Source organism: Chlorocebus sabaeus, chromosome 13 (genome assembly GCF_047675955.1).
Source record: "Chlorocebus sabaeus isolate Y175 chromosome 13, mChlSab1.0.hap1, whole genome shotgun sequence".
In the NCBI taxonomy this organism is placed as follows: Eukaryota; Metazoa; Chordata; class Mammalia; order Primates; family Cercopithecidae; genus Chlorocebus; species Chlorocebus sabaeus.
Window position 1 is genome coordinate 35,743,219 of NC_132916.1, and position 19,959 is coordinate 35,763,177.

The 19,959-nt window shown below is 45.3% G+C and overlaps 1 protein-coding gene across 2 annotated transcripts in view; it reads right to left on the reverse strand.

The window, feature by feature from the left end:
* Positions 1 to 1,686: 1,686 nt before the first annotated feature.
* The window catches only part of TRAF3IP2 (TRAF3 interacting protein 2), a 47,512-nt gene continuing 29,239 nt past the window's right edge, over positions 1,687 to 19,959 (reverse strand). Inside the window, exons 4-9 of one of the 2 annotated variants that reach the window (XM_008007331.3) lie at positions 18,786 to 18,964; positions 16,306 to 16,394; positions 10,771 to 10,839; positions 9,559 to 9,675; positions 6,055 to 6,129; positions 1,687 to 2,298 (exon numbers count right to left, since the gene is read on the reverse strand). In XM_008007331.3, the coding sequence (XP_008005522.1) occupies positions 2,152 to 2,298; positions 6,055 to 6,129; positions 9,559 to 9,675; positions 10,771 to 10,839; positions 16,306 to 16,394; positions 18,786 to 18,964 (676 nt within the window). In that variant the 3' untranslated portion in view covers positions 1,687 to 2,151. Of the gene's footprint in view, positions 2,299 to 6,054; positions 6,130 to 9,558; positions 9,676 to 10,770; positions 10,840 to 16,305; positions 16,395 to 16,970; positions 17,870 to 18,785; positions 18,965 to 19,959 lie in introns of those variants that run through there. The other variant, XM_008007332.3, reaches the window with a different exon arrangement.

Here is a 19,959-nt window from a genome sequence, read left to right on the forward strand (position 1 = left end):
GTAGCTTTGGCCATAATTAAAGCCATCCCACCTTTACAGTTTATGTAGATTTGATACATGTATACATACTTTATATATGGATATGTGTATGTGTTCTTTTTCTGGAGACCAGATAAACAAGATATATAGATACAGATAGATATCCAAAATTATCAACCCGAGGGTACTGTTGAAGATTTATTTATTTATTTATTTATTTATTTATTTTGAGACAGAGTCTCACTCTGTCGCCCAGGTTGGAGTGCAGCAGCACGATCTTGGCTCACTGCAAGCTCGGCCTCCCGGGTTCACACCATTCTCCTGCCTCAGCCTCCCCAGTATCTGGGACTACAGGTGCCTGCCACCATGCCCAGCTAATATTTTTGTATTTTTAGTAGAGACGGGGTTTCACCGTGTTAGCCAGGATGGTCTTGATCTCCTGACCTTGTGATCCACCTGCCTCGGCCTCCCAAAGTGCTAGGATTACAGGTGTGAGAAGATATTTTTTAAAAGAGGAATATGTTGGCTGGGCATGGTGGCTCACACCTGTAATCCCAGCACTTTGGGAGGCTGAGGCGGGCGGATCACAAGGTCAGGAGTTTGAGACCAGTCTGGCCAATATGAAACCCCGTCTCTACTAAAAATACAAAACTTAGCCGGGCATGGTGGCAGGCGCCTGTAGGCCCAGCTACTCAGGAGGTTGAGGCAGAAGAATCACTTGAACCCAGGAGGCGCAGGTTGCAGTGAGCCGAGATTGCACCACTGCACTCCAGCTTGGACTACAGAGTGAGACTGTCTCAAAAAAAAAAAGAAGAAGAAGAAAATGTCTCTGTTAAGAAAATGTAAATTTATCCTCTGAAAGACATAATTATGAAAATGAAAACTCAGTCACTCCTCAAAAGAATATTTAGAATTTAGACTTCAAATCTTTTAGAGTGATTAGAGATGCTTTTGTCCATGTCATTTTATAAATAAGTCCCTGGAATCTAAGAAAAGTGAAAGGACTTGCTAAAGGTCACACAGCTAATTGGTGGTAGAACCAAAATTAGAACACAGACTATAATTCTAGCCTACATTCCCCGTCACTTCATATACATATGCAAATATTTTTACCTATGTAGTCAGATCCTGAGAACCGTAATCATACTATTTAGAATCATGGTTATATGCTATATAAAGTTGTTTTGTTAAAAATGGGTGTTTTTGTTTGTTTGTTTGTTTGAGACGGAGTCTCGCTGTGTCTCCCAAGCTAGAGTGCAGTGGCATGATCTCGGCTCACTGCAACCTCTGCCTCCCAGGTTCAAGCTATTCTCCTGCCTCCGCCTCCCAAGTAGCTGGGATTACAGGTGCACACCATCATGCCCAGCTAACTTTTTTGTATTTTTAGCAGAGATGGGGTTTCAACATGGTGGCCAGGCTGGTCTCAAACTCCTGACCTCAAATGATCCGTCTGCCTCAGCTTCCGAAAGTGCTGGGATTACAGGTGTGAGCCACTGCGCCCAGCCTAAAAATCTTTATTGCAAGAATAAACCTTCTATGATTATGGTTAAAAAGGGTTGTTTAACTAGCTGGCTTTAATCCTTTAATACAGAGTGGTCTGTTATATTTATCTAATATTATATCTAAGCAGTTTTGTTGATGTCCCTGGAAGCAACCATATCATTATAAATTATATGTATCTATCTCCTTTGAGATAAGTAAAACATATTCTTACAAAAGAGTAAACATTTTATTATTTGTACATGAATCAGTTTGGTCTGAGCATACACAAGCATCTGGCTAACTCATAAAAGTAGCCTGAAGTGATAGGAGAGTGTTCGTAGTCATTTCCATTTGCTGCCACATCCCTTGCATTATCTACTTGCTAAGCACTGAGCGGCCCAGAATGGACACATCAAACTGTCAGGAGGAACATGTGGGACCCTGGCACCTGCAATGGGTTTTTTAAAAGCAGAGAATGCAGAGCAGCCGCAGACTCTACTTCAAAGCCAGGGTGTGTGGAGGTCTCCGGGGAAGAACTCTGCACAACAGGTTTCCTGGGGGCCAGAGGGCCTCTCGGGGAGGAACAGAGAAAACACCAGCCAGGAGTGCTACCGACCAGCCTCAGCTAGAATGCTGTCAGAACAGGGCCCCAAACATGGCCTAGCCTCAGTGATCTGGGGATGAACAGTGTCACAAGGGAACCACCTGAAGGGTGGGCAGAGGCCCCCGTGGAGGAGCCACATACTCTTCCTCTCTCAGCAGCCGCAGCAGGATGTTTTTTTTATTCTTGGGCCAGCTGTAGACGTGAGTGTTCTGAAGCCAGGTGGGCACATGCTCCTATGGGAGACAGAATGACAGGAGCAAAGGTCATTAGAGAAAAACCTGGATTCCAGATCCCAGGCTCCGTTCCCAAATATTTCTGGCTTTCCCTACATGGGCGTTTCCTACCAAACTATCCTGGGAGTTGTGCTGTTTTGCTTTTGGAAAGGTTTAGCATGTGAAATGTTCTTGGCTCCGGGTACAAGCTGTATATCTCATTATAAAAACCACATGTGCACAGCATTTTCTGTCAGTCTCCCAGGCTACCTACCCTTTGCATTTCAACGTGCTTTTCACCACCCTCACATAAAAGGGGTAGGACAGAGGTCACACAGAGTGATGTGAATTCCCCTGTGACTTCAGAAGAAGTATGCCAGGGCTGTAGGCTTAAATCAATGAATTGCCCTTTCACTCCAGCCCCAGGTCTGGCCTGCAGTAGAGGGAGCCCATCAGACCTCAGTGATCAGGCAGAGGCAGAAACTGTTAGCCAGGGATCCTGGGGGTGCAGTGTCAGATTGCCCTCATGGAGCCGATATTCTGGTGGGGAGAGGCAGATCATAAGTAAAATGGATAGTGTGTTCAACGGTGACGCATGCTGTGGAGAAGAATTAAACAAGAAAGGGGACGGAGTGCTGGGGCAAGGGTGAAAGATTTGCAGTTTTAAATAGGGTGCTTAGGAGAGGTCTCACTGAGAAAACGAGCAAAGACCTAAAAGAGTGGAAGCAGCAAGCTCTGTGGTTGTCTGGGTCCAGGCAGCTAGAAAAGCCAGCGCGAAGGCCCTGTAGAGGGAGTATGTTGGGCCTGGTCACAAGCAACAAGGCTACAGTGAGTAGAGCAGAGTGAGTACGTGCGGAGGAAGTAGAAGGGGCTGTATCGGATAGCACCCTGTAGGCCTCGGTAAGGCCTTTGCTTTTGAGTCTAACTCCCAGGGACTATAGGGCGGGACTCCTCTAGGTACTGTAGGATGTGCTTAGAAGCAGCACCTGCTGCATGGCAGGCATCATGCTGAGTACTGAGGATGCCCAAATGAAAAGGACGCAGGGACTGCCTTAAGGACTTCAAATCTTAGGATGAAAGCAAAATGTCAACAAACGATTTTCTAGTCAATAGTGTACCAAGGGGACAGGTGGTGGAGAGCGGCCTGTGCTGAGCTCAGGCAATATGGGCATTCTCTGAAGGACATTTAAAAATAATAACAAAACCAATGAAAATTTGGTCTATTTTTTATACCACCATGCTCCAATAATTCTAAACAATTATTCCCAGTACCCTCAACCAAACACATACCATTGATCCAAGGTGCTAGAATTAAGCGCTCTTAAGAAAAGGACAATGAAATATATCAGCATGGAGGTAAAGAGGTGTCAGGGCAGGGCACAGTGGCTCACGCCTGTAATCCCAGCACTTGGGAGGCTAAGGAAAGCGGATTACCTGAGATCAGGAGTTCAAGACCAGCCTGGCCAACATGGTGAAACCCTGTCTCTACTAAACATACAAAAATTAGCCAGGCATGGTGGCGAGCGCCTATAACCCCAGCTACTTGGGAGGCTGAGGCAGGAGAATTGCTTGAACCTGGGAAGTGGAGGTTGCAGTGAGCCAAGATTGCACCATTGCACTCCTGCCTGGGTGACAGAGGAAGACCCTTTCTCAAAAAAAAAAGAAAGGAAAGAAAGGAAAGAAAGGAAAGAAAGGAAAGAAAGGAAGAAAAGGAAGGAAAGGAAGGAAGGAAGGAAGGAAGGAAGGAAGGAAGGAAGGAAGGAAGGAGAAAGGAAGAAAGGAAGAAAGGAAGAAAGGAAGAAAGGAAGAAAGGAAGAAAGGAAGAAAGGAAGGAAGAAAGGAAGGAAGGAAGGAAGGAAGGAAGGAAGGAAGGAAGGAAGGAAGAAAGAAAGAAAGAAAGAAAGAAAGAAAGAAAGAAAGAAAGAAAGAAAGAAAGAAAGAAAGAAAGAAAGAAAGAAAGAAAGAAAGAAAGAAAGAGAAAGAAAGAAAGAAAGAAACACACACACACTTTGGGAGGCCTAGGCGGGTGGATCACAAGGTCAAGAGAACGAGACCATCCTATCCAACATGGTGAAACCCTGTCTCCACGAAAAACACAAAAATTAGCTGGGCATAGTGGCATGTCCCTGTAGTCCCAGCTACTTGAGAGGCTGTGAGAGGAGAATCACTTGAATCCGGGAGGCGGAGGTTGCAGTGAGCCAAGATCACACCACTGCACTCCAGCCTGAGGACAGAGCAAGACCCCGTCTCAAAACAAACAAACAAACAAGCAAAAGAGGTGTTGGGGAGGCTAGAGAGATTGGGTGATATAAGGGTAAGTAAGAATTCACTAGGCAGGCGAGTTAGGGAAGGGCATCGCAAGCAGATGGAACAGAAAAGGCAAAGGCACAGAGATACAAAAGAACACAGCATGTGTGAGAGCATGCTGAAGTGGTCCAGGGTGATCAGAGCACAGAGCATCTACAGAGAATGATGAGAGAAATCTACACAAGGGGACACTGTCCTCTTCTGAGAGGTCTCATAGCTCATGCTAAGAAAGGTAGATATGATCTTGTAGTCAATGGGAAAACAGCACACAATTTTTAAGCTACCAAGAAACAGATCAGACCTACATTTTGGATGTTTGTCTTTGATGGCAGAGCAGAGGATGGCTAGCACAAGGTCAAAGTGGAGATGAGACCAGTAAGGAGACTCAAAGGTAAGTGAGAGCAGTGAAACTCTGGGCAAAGGCAGCGCAGGGAGGATAGAAAGGTATGCCATTGTACAGGCTGTGCATCATGCAGTCTGAGTGTCCCATTCCCATAAACTGGAGCCTCCCTCATCCAGGGCAGAGGTCTCAGTGCAGTCTTGATATCTGAGGATCCCTCCAGGGTGAAACAGGGTCTGAGTTGAGGATGCTGTGGTCTGATTCTCAGCATGTTTACTCCACTGCCGCCTTCCCTTTGCCACACCTGGAATGTGGCCTCAGATGGTTTTGCCCCCATTCTCCAAACTTACTGGCAGACCCTTCTGGTGTGAAAAGCCTCATATGAATCACAGCAAAGTTCACTCTGGTAACTGTAGATTTAATTCCTGTAATCATTAGCTTTGAGAGCTGAACTATGTGCAGTGAAATGCCTCCCTGGAACAGCCAGCGAAAACCATACACATCTCAACTTTTATGTACAAGAGATAAGAAGTATCACATGAACCTTCTCTTTTTCTCTCTTGAGTTAAAACAGAAACTTTGTGTGCAATGGTTCTTTGAACAATTAGGACAGCAGTGATCCTATCAGATAGCTTTAAAACCTTTCAGATTCATGCTGCTGAACTGAGTGGTACAACTTGTTGAGCTTTCTGGTAACATTGTTATCTTTAAGGATTGATAAAGAATTGAGGGCAGACACGGTGGTTCACGCCTGTAATCCCAGCACTTTGGGAGGCTGAGGCAGGCAGATCACCTGAGGTCAGGAGTTCAAGACCAGCCTGGCTAACATGAAGAGACCCCATCTCTACTAAAAATACAAAAATCAGCCAGGCGTGATGGCGGGGACCTGTAATCCCAGCTACTTGGGAAGCTGAAGCAGGAGAATCACTTGAACCCAGGAGGCAGAGGTTGCAGTGAGCCAAGGTCGCATCATTGCATTCCAGGCTGGGCAACGCAGCGAGACTCCATATCAAAAAGAGAAAAAAGAAAAGAAAGAAAAAAAGAATGGACAAGGTTTTCCACTTAAAATCCCAGATGGCAAAGCAAACCAAAGATTGAATTATGAGGATTTTCTTTCTTTGTTTGTTTACCTTCTTAGCATTTGGGAAGAGCACAGGGATGAATCTGAAATTCATGCTTCCTTGTTTTATGAACTCAATCTGCATCTGAAACCAAACAAATGTGAAGGTTTAATTTCAGGAATGAGGATGAGGAGTTAATGGTACCCATAATCATGCACGTCCCATGGCATTTTTCTTCTGATTCCATACTTCCCCACTTAGCATTTTAAGGCCTCCCCATTACACATCTATTCCATTCACTCATCAGTTGATTATTGGTGGCCTATTAGAAGTCACATTCTATGTCAGACTTTGGGTTTTAAGGATTAGGATACACCTTCCAGGGTATGCTGGAACTGGCTTGCAGCAGCTCACAAAAGCTGGTTGTGTGCACCTCTTCCTAATTCTGTGTTCAGTGACTTTACCTGATAGCTTGAAACTGGCGATGATATTGGAGAGTATTTATACCATGGAAATAGGTAAGTGCTACAAATCAGGAGAGCCAGCTTAGCAGAACACCACAGATACAGTCCCTATCTTCACAAAGCCAGCAGTCTAGTGGGCAGGCAGAAAGGGAAATTAGCAACCAAAGTGCAGGGTGAGAAGTCTGAACAACTGCTCCGGAAGCCCAGAGTGGGGGCCATCCATTCTACATCGGAGACTGGAAGGACAGTTACAAAAGAGGGTTCATTTGGGCACTGAAAGAAAATATTTTGGTCAGGTAGGGAGAATAGAGGCAAGGAGAAGGACCTTCATAGCAGAAGCAACAGCATGAGCAAATGTCTGGAGGTGTGAAAGTGTGTTGATGTGGTTGGGACCAGCTACTAATGCACTGTGGCTGGAGCACAAGATGGGCTTGGCATAGAGGGGCTGTCAACTGTGAAGAGCTCCGTCGGCCAGGCTTTAGGTTCCTCACACCAGTTCCAATATGCTCTGACACTGCGGTAGCCCAAGAGGATTTAGCTACCAAGAGCTCTCTCAAAAATCAGAATTTTCAATAGGAGTTAGAGTCTTCCAAATCCTGTGACCAGCACAAAGCTTTCGGTCATCTGATGAGAAGGAGACGAGGAATTATGTGTTTCCAACCATTTCATCTTCCAATTCATTTTTATAACTGAGAAGTTTTCATTGTGCATGGAAATAACAGAACAGAGAAGAAAGTGACAGTGGTGATGGCCGTTATTGAAATCACCATAGAAACCCCTCATAAACACACACTCTCACATACTTGCATACACAAACACACATACACGATCACACAACACACACAAATCCTCCACAGGGTGTGTTCTCGGAATCACCTCTCTCCAAAAACCAGAAGATAACACCAAGAACATATTTTAAAATGACCCAAGTACTGTGCAGCTAGAAGCACCCACCACTCCAGCACCAAGTACACATGAAAGGAAGGGGATGAGGTACATAAGTTAGTTACAAGTGAAGCGCTGAGTTTTGTCTGACTTCTAGGACTCCGTATACTGTGAAGGACTCTGTATACTGTGAAGTTTGGCTTGTGCACTAGGCTGCCCAGCCTGTGGAGGGGCCAGCCAGCAGCAGTGCATTTTTATTTTCTCTCATCCTTCCAGATACTGAGTTTCTGTAAACTAATTCACTCTATGATGCAGTTACTCACCAGTACCTCTGCACTACCTCTGTCATGGCCAAGTTCTTATTGTTCCAGGGTTTTCTGTTGCCTAGAGGGGTCCAGGAAGTCAGCCAGGCAGGCAGGAAGGCACTTCTGTATCTGACCTCTTCGACCCTTCTGTGATGAGTAAGGGCCCAAGACATTGTGGCCCAAGAAACCAAGTTTAGAGACAGTCTGGTTCCAGTTGGTACAGTCAGACAAGCTCTGAGGCCAAGCTGTGTATTACTGCCTGGCTACACCACACACCCACAGAGCTAGACAGGTTTCCTTAGGAACTGGCTGAGGACTCGAGCCCTTCCCACGCACCAGCTGTCAGCTTCTGGGACTGGCAGGTTGCTAGAGATGCAGACAGGACATAGGGTGCTCTGAGGCCATGCAGTCATGCATCAGACAACCAGGGGCCGGCAGCACCCAGAGCCAGCCATGACCTTTTAAGGCAGTTTACTCCCAGAAATGATACCTTTCCAGAGCACTGTACAAGGGCTGTGAGACTGGTTGAGACCAGAAGAGGAGGGAGCCTTATCTCCTGACTCCCTGGCCTCATTTTTTAACCTCATCCCCTTGCCTCGGCTCTTCCTTCGGCTTGGGTATGAGCTCACACGAGTGGTCTGCACTTGGTGGAAAGGAAGACAGAGACCGTGAAAACTCAGATGGGAATACCCACCCTGCTCCTTTCCCACGCTGCTGACCCACAGGATAGACCTGGGACCTATGTCTGCTTCCCCTGAGATAAAGCTGTGTGCCCCGAGACAGCCTGACTGTGTCCTCCCCATCTTCCCGTCTTAGTGACACTCTATGCCCATTCCAGGTGCCTTCTGCCTCATGGAGTGTTAGAGCTGAAATGGAGCTTATCAGTTCTAGTCCAGTGATTTTCCAAGCCTTTTAAAATCTCAGAATCCTCGGTCAACTAACAAGCCTGAGAAGTACGAACCAGCTCTGGCTGAGGTGGGGGTGGGAGGCACAGACCCAGCCCCTCCTCCAGCACGTATGGACACCCATTGGGAACTCCACAGGACAGCCTGAAAATCACAAGTGTAGCAGTGTATCCTCGTCAAGCAGAAACTGTCTCCACAGCGTCTCTATGATCGCGGGGAGCAGGAGGAGTGGTAGCCCATAAGACAGCCAGTTCCAAAGCTGGGTGATTGTTTCGGTCAAATGTTCTAGTTTGATCCCATGCTGAGCAAGTTGAATATCATCAATGTCTCCCACTGATTTGAGTATAACCAGGCCCCATAGTTCCCCACCTGTCATGAGCTAAGAACACTCCCTTCCCTTGTTTGAGCATCTGATATGCACCAGATATTTTGAAAACATGATCTCATTTCATCTTCACGACAACCCTGTAAGTATTAGCAACCCATTTTGTGAATAGGGACATTGAGGCACAAAGAGTTTAAGCAGCGGAGCCATGACCACACAGCTTGTACATGAGGAAGCCAACTTTAACCAGGCCCACGTGATGCAACAGCAGGTGTCCCTTTCACTATGCCACCTGCCTTTCTGAAAAGGTGGGGCACAGAACATGATACAGCTGCAGGAGCCAGTCCTCCTTACTGCCCTGTCTCCCGCCTCCTAGGACTTCATAGTTGCTGGTAAACAGCTAAGCCAGCAGATCATGTCTTTCCAGAATCTTGGATCCTAGAGATCACAGATTGCTCTCCCCTTGCACTGATAGGAACAACTGAGTCCCAGAGATGCAGTGCCTTGCCCACAGTCCCTAACATAGATGGAGCCAGAAACAACAGCCCCTCTCCTGACACTGCAGGCCTGGTGCTCTTCACCCAGCATCATGCTGCCTTCAGTTGGTCTCTGGGGAAGAATGGGACTTCCCTGGACAAGGTATCCATCCCCAGGGGACAGTGAGGTGCTGTGATCTCCTCCCCACTCACCATTCGATGAATGTACTTAGTATGTAAGCCATGCTCATCCTCGTCCAACTGCGACTCAGCGCCTTCCACATCCTGTTTGTATTTGGGGCTGATTGCTACGATTATCATCACGGTCTTCTGTTAATGAGAGGGAGAAAGGCATGTTTATGGGAGTGTAAAGTGTGGTCCGTTTGGTGAAGGTGGGCTGGAAACTGGCCAGCAGGACTGTGGGCATTCTCTGACACACTGGGGATAGAGGGCCAGGCTCATCCTCCGTAGAAAGAGAAGCACTGGCCCCCACTCAGGCAGATTCTTGTCTCTGCTTCTCCCTCCGTCTCCAGCCCAGCCCCACCTCGAACATGCAGAGCAAATGGTTCAGAGAGAGGCTCTCCCAAAGAGATGTGCTTTTGCCTACCATTGTCCACAACCATCATTAATGAACCTCTAATGAAAGCCCGAATCACCGAGGGAGTGGCAAAAAGGCACTGCAACACCAACGGTGAGAAGCACCCTTCCTCCCCCCAGCTGGTTCTGAGCTGCCAGTCACTGCACTCTTGACTGCCCTGTCTTCTGCGTGTACACATTAGCACAGTCGGTAGGAACAGACCCTTCAGCACAAAGCAAACATCAGGCTGCAGACAAAAGGAAAAGTGCAAAACCCCAGCCTGCTGAGACTCCCGTCCCCCACCAGCTCCCTCCGAAAGAAGCAGCTGACACGGACACGCTGGCAGCAATCAATTTCGATCTTGTTAAAGCACAACGTGTCCCAGTGGCCGGTATAGATTCTGTCAGTGGAGAACAAATCACGGGGCTGCGCGTGGGCACCTCGGGGGTGGTGTGCTGTGCAGCCTGCGAGGCTGCCTGGGAAACCTCTTCCGCCCAGTTCTACAAAACACTTGGGGTGGCCTCAGATTAAATTGAATTCTGCTGCTCTCTCCCCACTCTCCGCCTTCATTTCCTTCTTTCCTATTCTCGTCAAAAGATTGTTTCCTCTGATTGTTATCAACCACCTGTGTCTGGTTTGACCGTTATTTCCTGCCTGTGCATGTCCAAGAGGGCGACCCCATCCTTCCTTTCCAAGTCTTTGCACAGCTTCCAACAAGGGAGGCTTTGTTGGGGTTTTCTCAGCTTCAGACTTAGGTGGGTATGCCAGGGTTTCTTTCATAAAACAACTTCGTAAGCTCATTGTCTTTCTCACCAGAAAACAACTTCTGATTTTTGGAATGTACTTACATCCCTAAGGTAGCGCTCCATCCATTTAATGATATCAATGCCTCGGATTCTATCCTCAAATATGTCAATCTGCAAGAAAAAGATGAGGGAGCTGGCCCTTACTGAGAGGTTCTCTCAAGATGCAGAGCAGAAGAAAACACGATACTAGATACATTTCAAGCTCCAAAACTTAACTAATGCTTTTTGCAAGGAGGAGCACATGGGTCTAAAAAACAAAATATAATTTTCTGAAAATATTCCCTATTTCAACATTAGTAGGCATTTAAGTAGTTAATATTATGTCCATAATTAGGATATTCTGATACACATCAAAATATATCTATGGCTACACAATAATCAGGTTTTTAAAAATCTGAGTGACACAGTATACCACTAAGTTGGATATAAGCCAGCAATATACATACATTATACATCTGTAATTTAGAAATTTGAAAGGCAAACATAATTCTGGAACATTTTAATGGATGTGTGGCATACAAGTAACTGAGATACAATTGTGGTGCTTTACTTGCATTAGTGAGGTCATTATTATGGTATTATGTCCAGTTTCGATCTATATGTTTCAAAAGGATTGTATGAAACTTGGAGCAGAGCCAAGGAACAGTCACAAAAACAATTACTGAAATGGTAGGGAAGAGGTTTATGATAAAAGTCAGAAGTAGAACTCTTAGGCCTTGAAAAGACTGATATTTACTATCAGTGTTCAAGTTTTTGAAGGGATATTTTAAAAGGAGAAAGATCAGTTCTTTTTTATTTTATAAGAAACCAAATAAGAAGGCCCTTCTTGGGCTCAGGCTTATACTGCAGCGTGTGTGTGTGTGTGTGTGTGTGCGCGCCGCGCGCACGCGCGTGCACATGTGTATTTACAAGGTGCTCTTGATGGGAAGGATTATATACTGGAATGGGTGACTCAGGGAGAGTGTCCCTGGGGAGGGGTTATGTGATTCAGCTGCACTGCTCCCAGATTACTTGTCCTAAATGTCACTCCAGGCCAGGCACGGTGGCTCATGCCTGTATTCCCAGCACTTGGGAGGCTGTGGCAGGCAGATCACTTGAACCCAAGAGTTCAAGACCAGCCTGGGAAATATGGTGAGGCTCCATCTCTACAAAAAATACAAAAAATTAGCCGGACATGGTGACATGAACTTGTAGTCCCAGCTACCCGGGCGGGTGAGGCAGGAAGATGGGTTAAGCATGGGAGGTAGAGGCTGCAGTGAGCTGTGGCCATGCCACTGCATTCCAGCCTGAGCAAAAGAACAAGACCCTGTCTCAAAAATAAAAATTAAAAAATAAATGTCACTCCATTGTTTAGGACTGATCAAGTCCCAGCCCTTCAGCAGGCTTTCCGTGCCATCCATGATCCAGCCTCATCTCTCTTTTCCCCATATATCCTGTCTACTTTACTCCCCACATTGGTGTCCCCTGTATCCTAAAAGCAGAGCACAAGCCCCCCTGCTCTGTGAATCCTTCCCACACGCCAATCTCCTCCTCTTCCTCACTTTACCTAACTCTACCCCATTGTGACCACTAATGATACTGGACAATTAACACATATGATAACATTCTTTTATTCAGGACATGTTTCATTTATGTCTGCTATGTCTTTTCAACCTGATGCTAAGCTTCCTACGGAAAGAGACCATGCCCTGTGTACGCCAAACTATCACATACGTAGAGTACAGAGTTCAGAATATGTGTCTTTACATGAAAAATGGAATGGCTGTTATTTTGGTTTAGATGACTCCTGTTTTCAAATGTGTGATGGCCAGTGACTACTCTTGAGAACGCTCTTGTAGCTTTCTGTGACTGTGTCGCCAATCCATTGATATTATATGGGAGAGAAGCAATATAGTGTTAGGGTTGAGAAGAAATGGACAGCTTGGGTTCTATCTTGGCTTTGCCACTTCCCACCTGCATGACTTTGGAAATGTTACTAGAACTTGCTAAATTTTATCTTCACTTGTAATATGTGGTTAATAAACTGACTTCCTAGGGTGGTTGTGAGGACTTAAATGAGTTAACATGGAAAAGGCCTATCATAATGCCAGGCAGGAAATAAGCACTCAATAAACGGTGATAATTGGCCGGGCATGATGGCTCACGCCTGTAATCCCAGTACTTTGGGAGGCTGAGGTGGGCAGATCACTTGAGGTTAGGAGTATGAGACCAGCCTGGCCAATATGGTGAAACCCTGTCTCTACTAAAAATACAAAAAAAAAAAAAAAAATTAGCTGAGCTTGGTGGCAGGCGCCTGTAATCCCAGTTACGCCAGGAGGCTGGGGCAGAAGAATTGCTTGAGCCTGGGAGGCGGAGGTTGCAGTGAGCTGAGATCATGCCACTGCACCCCACCCTGGGTGACAGAGCAAGACCCCGTCTCAAAAAATTAAATAAATAAAAAATGGTGATTATTGTTATTATTCAAGCACTCTAAATTATTCCCAGCTACTGAGGTGGACATCCTGGGTAGTGCAATGAGCTGGATATCTTCCATTTGTTTCTCCAAGTCTCTCCCAAAGTTCATAGCTCCTGTCATGATCATTCCTCCACACAGCTACTATTAGGGGCTGAATTGTGCTCCCAAAATTCCTATGTTGAAGCCCTATCTCCCAGTACCTCAGAATGTGACTGTATTTGGAGATAGGACCTTTAGACAAGTAATTAGGGTAAAAAGAGGTGATATGTGTGGGCCCTAATCCAGTAGGACTGGTGTCGAGGGTTAGAACACAGACACGTGTCCACACAGAGGACAGACCATGTGAGGACAGAAGGAGAAGACAGCCAGATACCAGTCAAGGAGAAATGCCTCAGGATGAAATCAACCCTGCTGAAACTTTGATCTTGGACTTCCAGCCTCCAGAACTGTGCGAAAATAAATTTCTACGCTTAAGCCATCCAGTCCGTAGTACTTTATGGGAATCCTAGCAAACTACTGTAGCCAACCTCTTCATGTCCCAGTAAGAATTCCTCCTTTGCCTCTTTAGAACTAGGGGCAGTAACAACTCCCTGCTTTTGCTAGTGCCAGCATACTGCACTATCCCCAATAAAACTGGATTCTCTAAAACCTACCCAAAGCTTTGTAATAGGCCCTTTATTACACTCTCCTTAAATTACTCATTAAGTGTTTCTTTCCACTAAGGGGATCTGGATGTTTCCATAATAGCTTAGCTGTCCAGGACTGGGCTCTGTGATTTCTACCACAAGTCTACATAGAGATGAGGGTCAGGGACAGATTTAAATTCTGCCTAAACAGCCCCTGGTTGCTAAGATAAACAAACAAACAAAACCTAAGCTCTTCTCCAGGGGCAATCAGTATGTGTCTTTGGAAATGACAAAAAGTAATATCTTTTCTGAAATGTTGGCCTTATGTCTTATTATTTATTTATATCACAGACCTGGTCTTGCTATATGGCCCAGGCCAGCCTCCAACTCCTGGACTCAAGTGATCCTCCCACCTCTGCCTCCCAAGTAGCTAGGACTACAGGCGCATACCACCACACCCAGTGTAATTTGATTTTATGTCACAGTTGCCACAGTGCTTTCTTTTTTTCTATTTTTTTTGGAGACAGAGTCTTGCTCTATCACCCAGGCTGGATTGGAGTGCAGTGGTGTGATCCCGGCTCACTGCAACTTCCACCTGCCCAGATTCAAGCAATTCTTGTGCCTCAGCCTCCCAAGTAGCTGGGACTACAGGTGCACACCAGCATGCCAGCTTTTTTTTTTTTTTTTTGAGACAGAGCCTTGCTCTGTCACCCAGGCTGGAATGCAGTGACAAGATCTCAGCTCACTACAACCTTCACCTCCAGGATTCAAGCAATTCTCCTGCCTCAGCCTCCCAAGTAGCTGGGACTACAGGCGTGTGCCACCACACTCAGCTAATTTTTTTGTATTTTTTGTAGACACAGGGTTTCACTATGTTGTCCAGGCTGGTCTTGAACTCCTGACCTCAGGTGATCTGCCTGCCTCAGTCTTACTGAGTGCTAGTATTACAGGTGTGAGCCACTGTACCTGGCCATATTTTGTATTTTAGTAGAGATGGGGTTTCTCCATGTTGCCTAGGCTCATCTTGAACTCCTGAGCTCAGGCAATTTGCCCGCCTTGGCCTCCCAAAGTGCTAGGATAACAGGCATGAGCCACACCTGGCCACTACAGTGCTTTCTTATACCAGAAATGAGTAAGGGAAATATTAGTCTCTATATAATTATGGAGTTGGATTGTATAAGTTGTATGCTTTTTTTAAAAAAGAACTTTCATTTTCATTTTTTTTAAAAATTGTCTTGGCCGAGTGTGGTGGCTCACACCTGTATTCCCAGCACTTTGGGAGGCCGAGCTGGGCAGATCATGAGGTCAGGAGTTTGAGATCAGCCTGGCCAAGATAGTGAAACCCCATCTCTACTAAAAATAAAAATTAAAAAAATTTTTTTTTAAATTAACTAGGCATGGTGGTGGGCACCTGTAATCCTAGCTACTTGGGAGGCTGAACCTGGGAGGCGGAGGTTGCAGTGAGCCAAGATTGCGCCACTGCACACCAGCCCGGGCAACAGTTCGAGACTCTGTCTCAAAAAGAAAAAAAAAAAATTATCTTATAGAATAAAGAAAACTTCAAATAAAAACTCCTGTTAAACAATACTAAATAACTTTAAAAGTGGATATTTAGTTACTAAGTATCCCTCTTTACTCATAGACATTTATATTCATATTTCCGTTAATTTTTCACCACTCTCTAGAATTCACTAGAAGAGGCCTAGAAGAGGGCTCTGGAAAGGAAAAGAAGTTATCTCAGTGTTTGAGGAAAGCCAGTCCCCTGAGTGGCATCGTGTGGTATTTTATTTATCATAGAGAAAAATTTACATGGCTTTAAGCTGTACTGTGTCAAGGGACCACAGGGCGACAGGCGCAGTGTCTGTTTCCTGAGATTTCTGGGACCAGGATCACAGTGGACCTGCAGGGCTGGGTTAGGTCAGCCTCCCCTGGAACTGGATTAGACCAGCCCCAAACCTGGCCAGTATCGCCCATCCAGAAGCATCACTGTGTAAAGGTGTGGAAACAGCAGCTGTGTGCAGTGGGGGATTCAGGCTGCAGGGTTCTACTTCAAACTTCATAACCCAGTGCAGAACAAAAGGACTTTGTTAAATAAGCAGGTGACCATGGTGAAGCCTATAGCTTCCTGCATTATGGGAAGCTCAACCAAAGTGGGTATGATTGGTGAGAAAGGACAAAGGTACAAAGTGCAGCAAGAGCCCGGCGTTTCCTTCAGGCCAGGGGCTAGCTGCATATATGGTCAGCATTAGCGCTGATCTTGCTGTTCAGAGGTACGTGGGGTCACTCAAACAGCATACAGGGAAAAAATGCTGGAGACTTCAGATAGTTTAAAATCTAGAAAATAATTATTACCTAAATCTATAAGCATTCAATGCATAATCACATACATCAAATAATATCATTTAAAACACCAAAAGCTATTACACTTTTTCTTCTGCTGCTTTTCTCTCCATTGTACTCACTCTGTTCAGTTATCTATTTGGACAAAATACTTACTGCAGTTTGGAAGCCATTTACCAACAAAAAGTTCACGAATTTCACCACCTCCATAGCTGTGTCCATCGAATAAGTGATAAAGACTTTCCCTAAGAGAAAATGTTTACATTTATTAGAAACTGGTCAAATTATTCTATTCTAAACAAACTTCTAAATTATATGTAATATCTTTTGTCCTTCTGGAATAATAAGGGGAAACCTTGGGCTGGGGGTGCTCTAAGAGCTTATGCCTGCATTGTATGGGTTGCTGTCCTCAGGGCACAGCTCCTCAGGCCCAAAATGCCAGCAGGTCTGTCCAAGGGAGTGCAGACTGCTCAGCGTGAATGGAAATCAGAGCGACAGAGGAGAGCACTGGCAGGCTCAGACAAGCCTAAGGGGGCTTCTGAAAACCCGCGAGGCGTTAACAAGAAATCTACCACCCAGAATCCCCGAGTCCTTAAGATCAGGCACCGCCTAGTTTCTTAGAGACACTTGGCACTGTGCCCAAGGAATACTCTCGCAGCAGGCAAGGAAGCTAAAACTTGCTAACGGGCCACCCAGCAGTGTCTCCTTTTGATCTCCTGATGCTCTCCGCTGCCCTGAAAGCTCGCTCTTCTGACAAGAGCAAGTGGGAGGAGAGTGAGAAAGTGGTTTCCCCGCTCCCTTCTTCCCCGCAATCCACTCACTTTTGGAGAAAGGCCAGGAAGTTTGTAGTAGACCAAAGCACAGCTCAGAAATGTTAGTAAAAAAAAAAAAAAAAAGACTTCAGCAGCTTGAAGGAGAGACACTGCCTCTGGGCAGTCCAACATCACAGACTCCGTCACTCATCCCTGGGTCAGCTTAGAGCAGCAGACAGTACCGTTTGGACAAGCTTAACCCAGTCAGGATGAACCAATGTTTTCTCAGGCTAAAGTCTTAGGGAAATTGTCTGACTAGCATTTTAATGTGAAAGCTGAATAATCTCTGTGTGTTGGCTTTTAGTCTGGAATGGACCAGTTAAATCTCAGGAAGCCCTTGGGGCAGAGATGGAGAAGAAAGGGGGGCCGGAGAGAAAATAAAAGTCTGTATCTACTCTGAGGTTTTTTGAAACACACCTTCCAAATGGAAGTGTGTATAATGGTCATATTATACATTTAAGCAGCTAGATATATTGATGGCACTCAATTTTCTTCTGAACACCTAACATTCACCCAATTCTTACGTATTTTAGGACTTCCTTTATAGATTGTGGTAAGATATATATGATCTATAGACTGATATCAGGACTATAACGTATGCGGGGCAGCATCTGTTCTCCAGAAATGCTCAAAATTAAAATGATTACGATCTTAAGAAAATGTTCAGAAATAAAATGTTTTGAATGAAAACAGCAATGAATCATTGTCATAGAAATCTTTCAGAGTTGTCAATGACTAAACAGCACAGATCCCCCAAAAGGAATTAGCAGATGCAAAAGGCTTTGTTTCAGGTTTGGTTCAAAGAGGTTCCCAGATTTGGAAAATGCGTATTAGAATTACCTGAGGTTCTCTAGCAAGCACATCATATAATAATCTCACAAATAGTGGCTATTTTCTTAAGATTTCTGGAAATTACTGTCCTGATTGACCTTAATATGAGAACATTTTGGTGATATTTCAACATTTCTGGTTCTGGCAGCAAAATATGGAAAAAGAATCATCACCTTACGCTTAGTCGAATGTTTCTTTAAATAAAAGGCTTACTTTGCATTTGGTTGTGATGCAGTATGGAGAATGTGAGACGGTTTTTTCCAAACAAGATTGCTCATTCCTACAGGAAATGACCTCGTTCTTGATGGCTGCTGCTAACTTATGGTGAGACGCTGGGTCCCTGTCCAATACCACATGGACATCCAATCAATTTACCCAGGGACAAGTCCACTCAAAAGCATCATTTAGAAGAGGGAAAAGGCATTGGGGTTATTTGTTTTTGGAGTATGTGCTTAAGGAAATCTAGAGGTAAGCAGTTTTTGAGCGTTACTAGTGGTGTCAGAATCACTAAAAACATTCATACAAAATGCTGGTTACTTTTTAAGCAAAAAGCAAAAAAAGTACATTTTATTTTACTGTGTATATAAGAAATAGCTGAGGTTATGAGGCCAGGTACAGTAGCTCACACCTGTAATCCTAGCACTTTGGGAGGCCAAGGCGGGTGGATCGCTTGAGTCCAGCAGTTCGAGACCAGCCTGGGCAACATGGCAAAACCCCGTCTCTAGTAAAAGTATAAGCAAATTAGCTGGGTGTGGTGGTGTGCACCTGTAACCCCAGCTATTCAGGAGGCTGAGGTGGGAGAATCACCTGAGCCCAGGAGGTTGAGGCTGCAGTTAGCCATGATCACACCACTGCACTCCAGCCTAGGCGACAGGAGTGAGACGCTGTCTTAAAAAAAAAAAAATCTGAGATTAGGCACGAGTGATCATCCAGCCATCACACAGTACAAGACCTCACAAGAAGAAGGAGAGAACAATGTTGCAAACAACTTACGCAATTCTTCTGGCAAATTGCTTGTTTTTAGAGTTCCTCTGGCTGGAGGGTTGCTAGGAGGTCTAGGCACAGCAGCTGGGGATGGAGGCTGGGGAACCTGTGGTCTCAGCTCTGCAGGGCACTCCAAGGACTCCCCAGGAGTGCCAGCTCTATTAGGTGGCTGGTGATGTGGCTGTTCCCTAGAAAGGAATACATTTACAGTCAATTTTCATTCTTTACAAAGGCAAACCTTCAGGGACAGAAAGCCTTTTAGAACTATGGGAAGATCCCAGTGGGCTATCTCTCCTCTGCCTCTATTTCTTATCTGAGACAGAAGGAAGAAGGGAGCTCCATGGAGTTTTAGTCAATAAGCAATTCAGCTGGCTGCCACATGTGAAGGCCTGTGCTCTGACTCCAAAGAGGGAAGCAGGATTTGATTTCTCTATTCAAGATTTGTTTAATTGGAAAAACAAGTCTCATGCACAGGGCAGACAAGGTCACCAACAAAACAAAGTAGTATGACAGGTGACACAGATGGTTGATGTTATAGGCATTCAGATAAAAAGACATGACTTTTAGTTCATAATAGGAAACATTCAATTATGTATCAAAAGGTAAAGAGGGCCATGTAGATTTAGAAGTGTTTGTACTGTTGACATATAAATGGAAATCTGATTTGGAAGACCCTTTAAAGAAGTTGTTACCATATTAGATAGCATCTTTATTATTTTGGTTGCCAGTCTTCCCACGAGCATTCTGCTGAGATGAACAATCAGATGCCCTCGTGTGAGATTTGCAGGGCAGAAGGAAATGGAGAGCATGCTTCTGCTGCTTCTGTGGTTTTTGTTGGTAAGCACGGTGATGAGGTGCTGGGTTTTCCCCAGAAAGCCTCCCAGTGTCCTGTTACCAGCTTCACAAGCATCGAGGGCAGGGCATGGGTATCCATTTCGCCAGTGGAGATCTATCTGGCACAGAACTGATCCAACCATTGCAGTGGTCCCAGCAGTGTTGGCTTTCTGATTCTCCACCTTCCTGGCTGCCAGAGGAGGCAGCCTCTTTAGTGGCCCTGTTCTGTGGTGTTGCGCGAACCGGTGGTAGGACTAAAACTGTCTCTATAATGTTTTATTTCTTTAAAAAAATTCTGAAGCAAATGTGACAATATGTTAACATTCTTAAAATCTGGGTAGTGGGAACA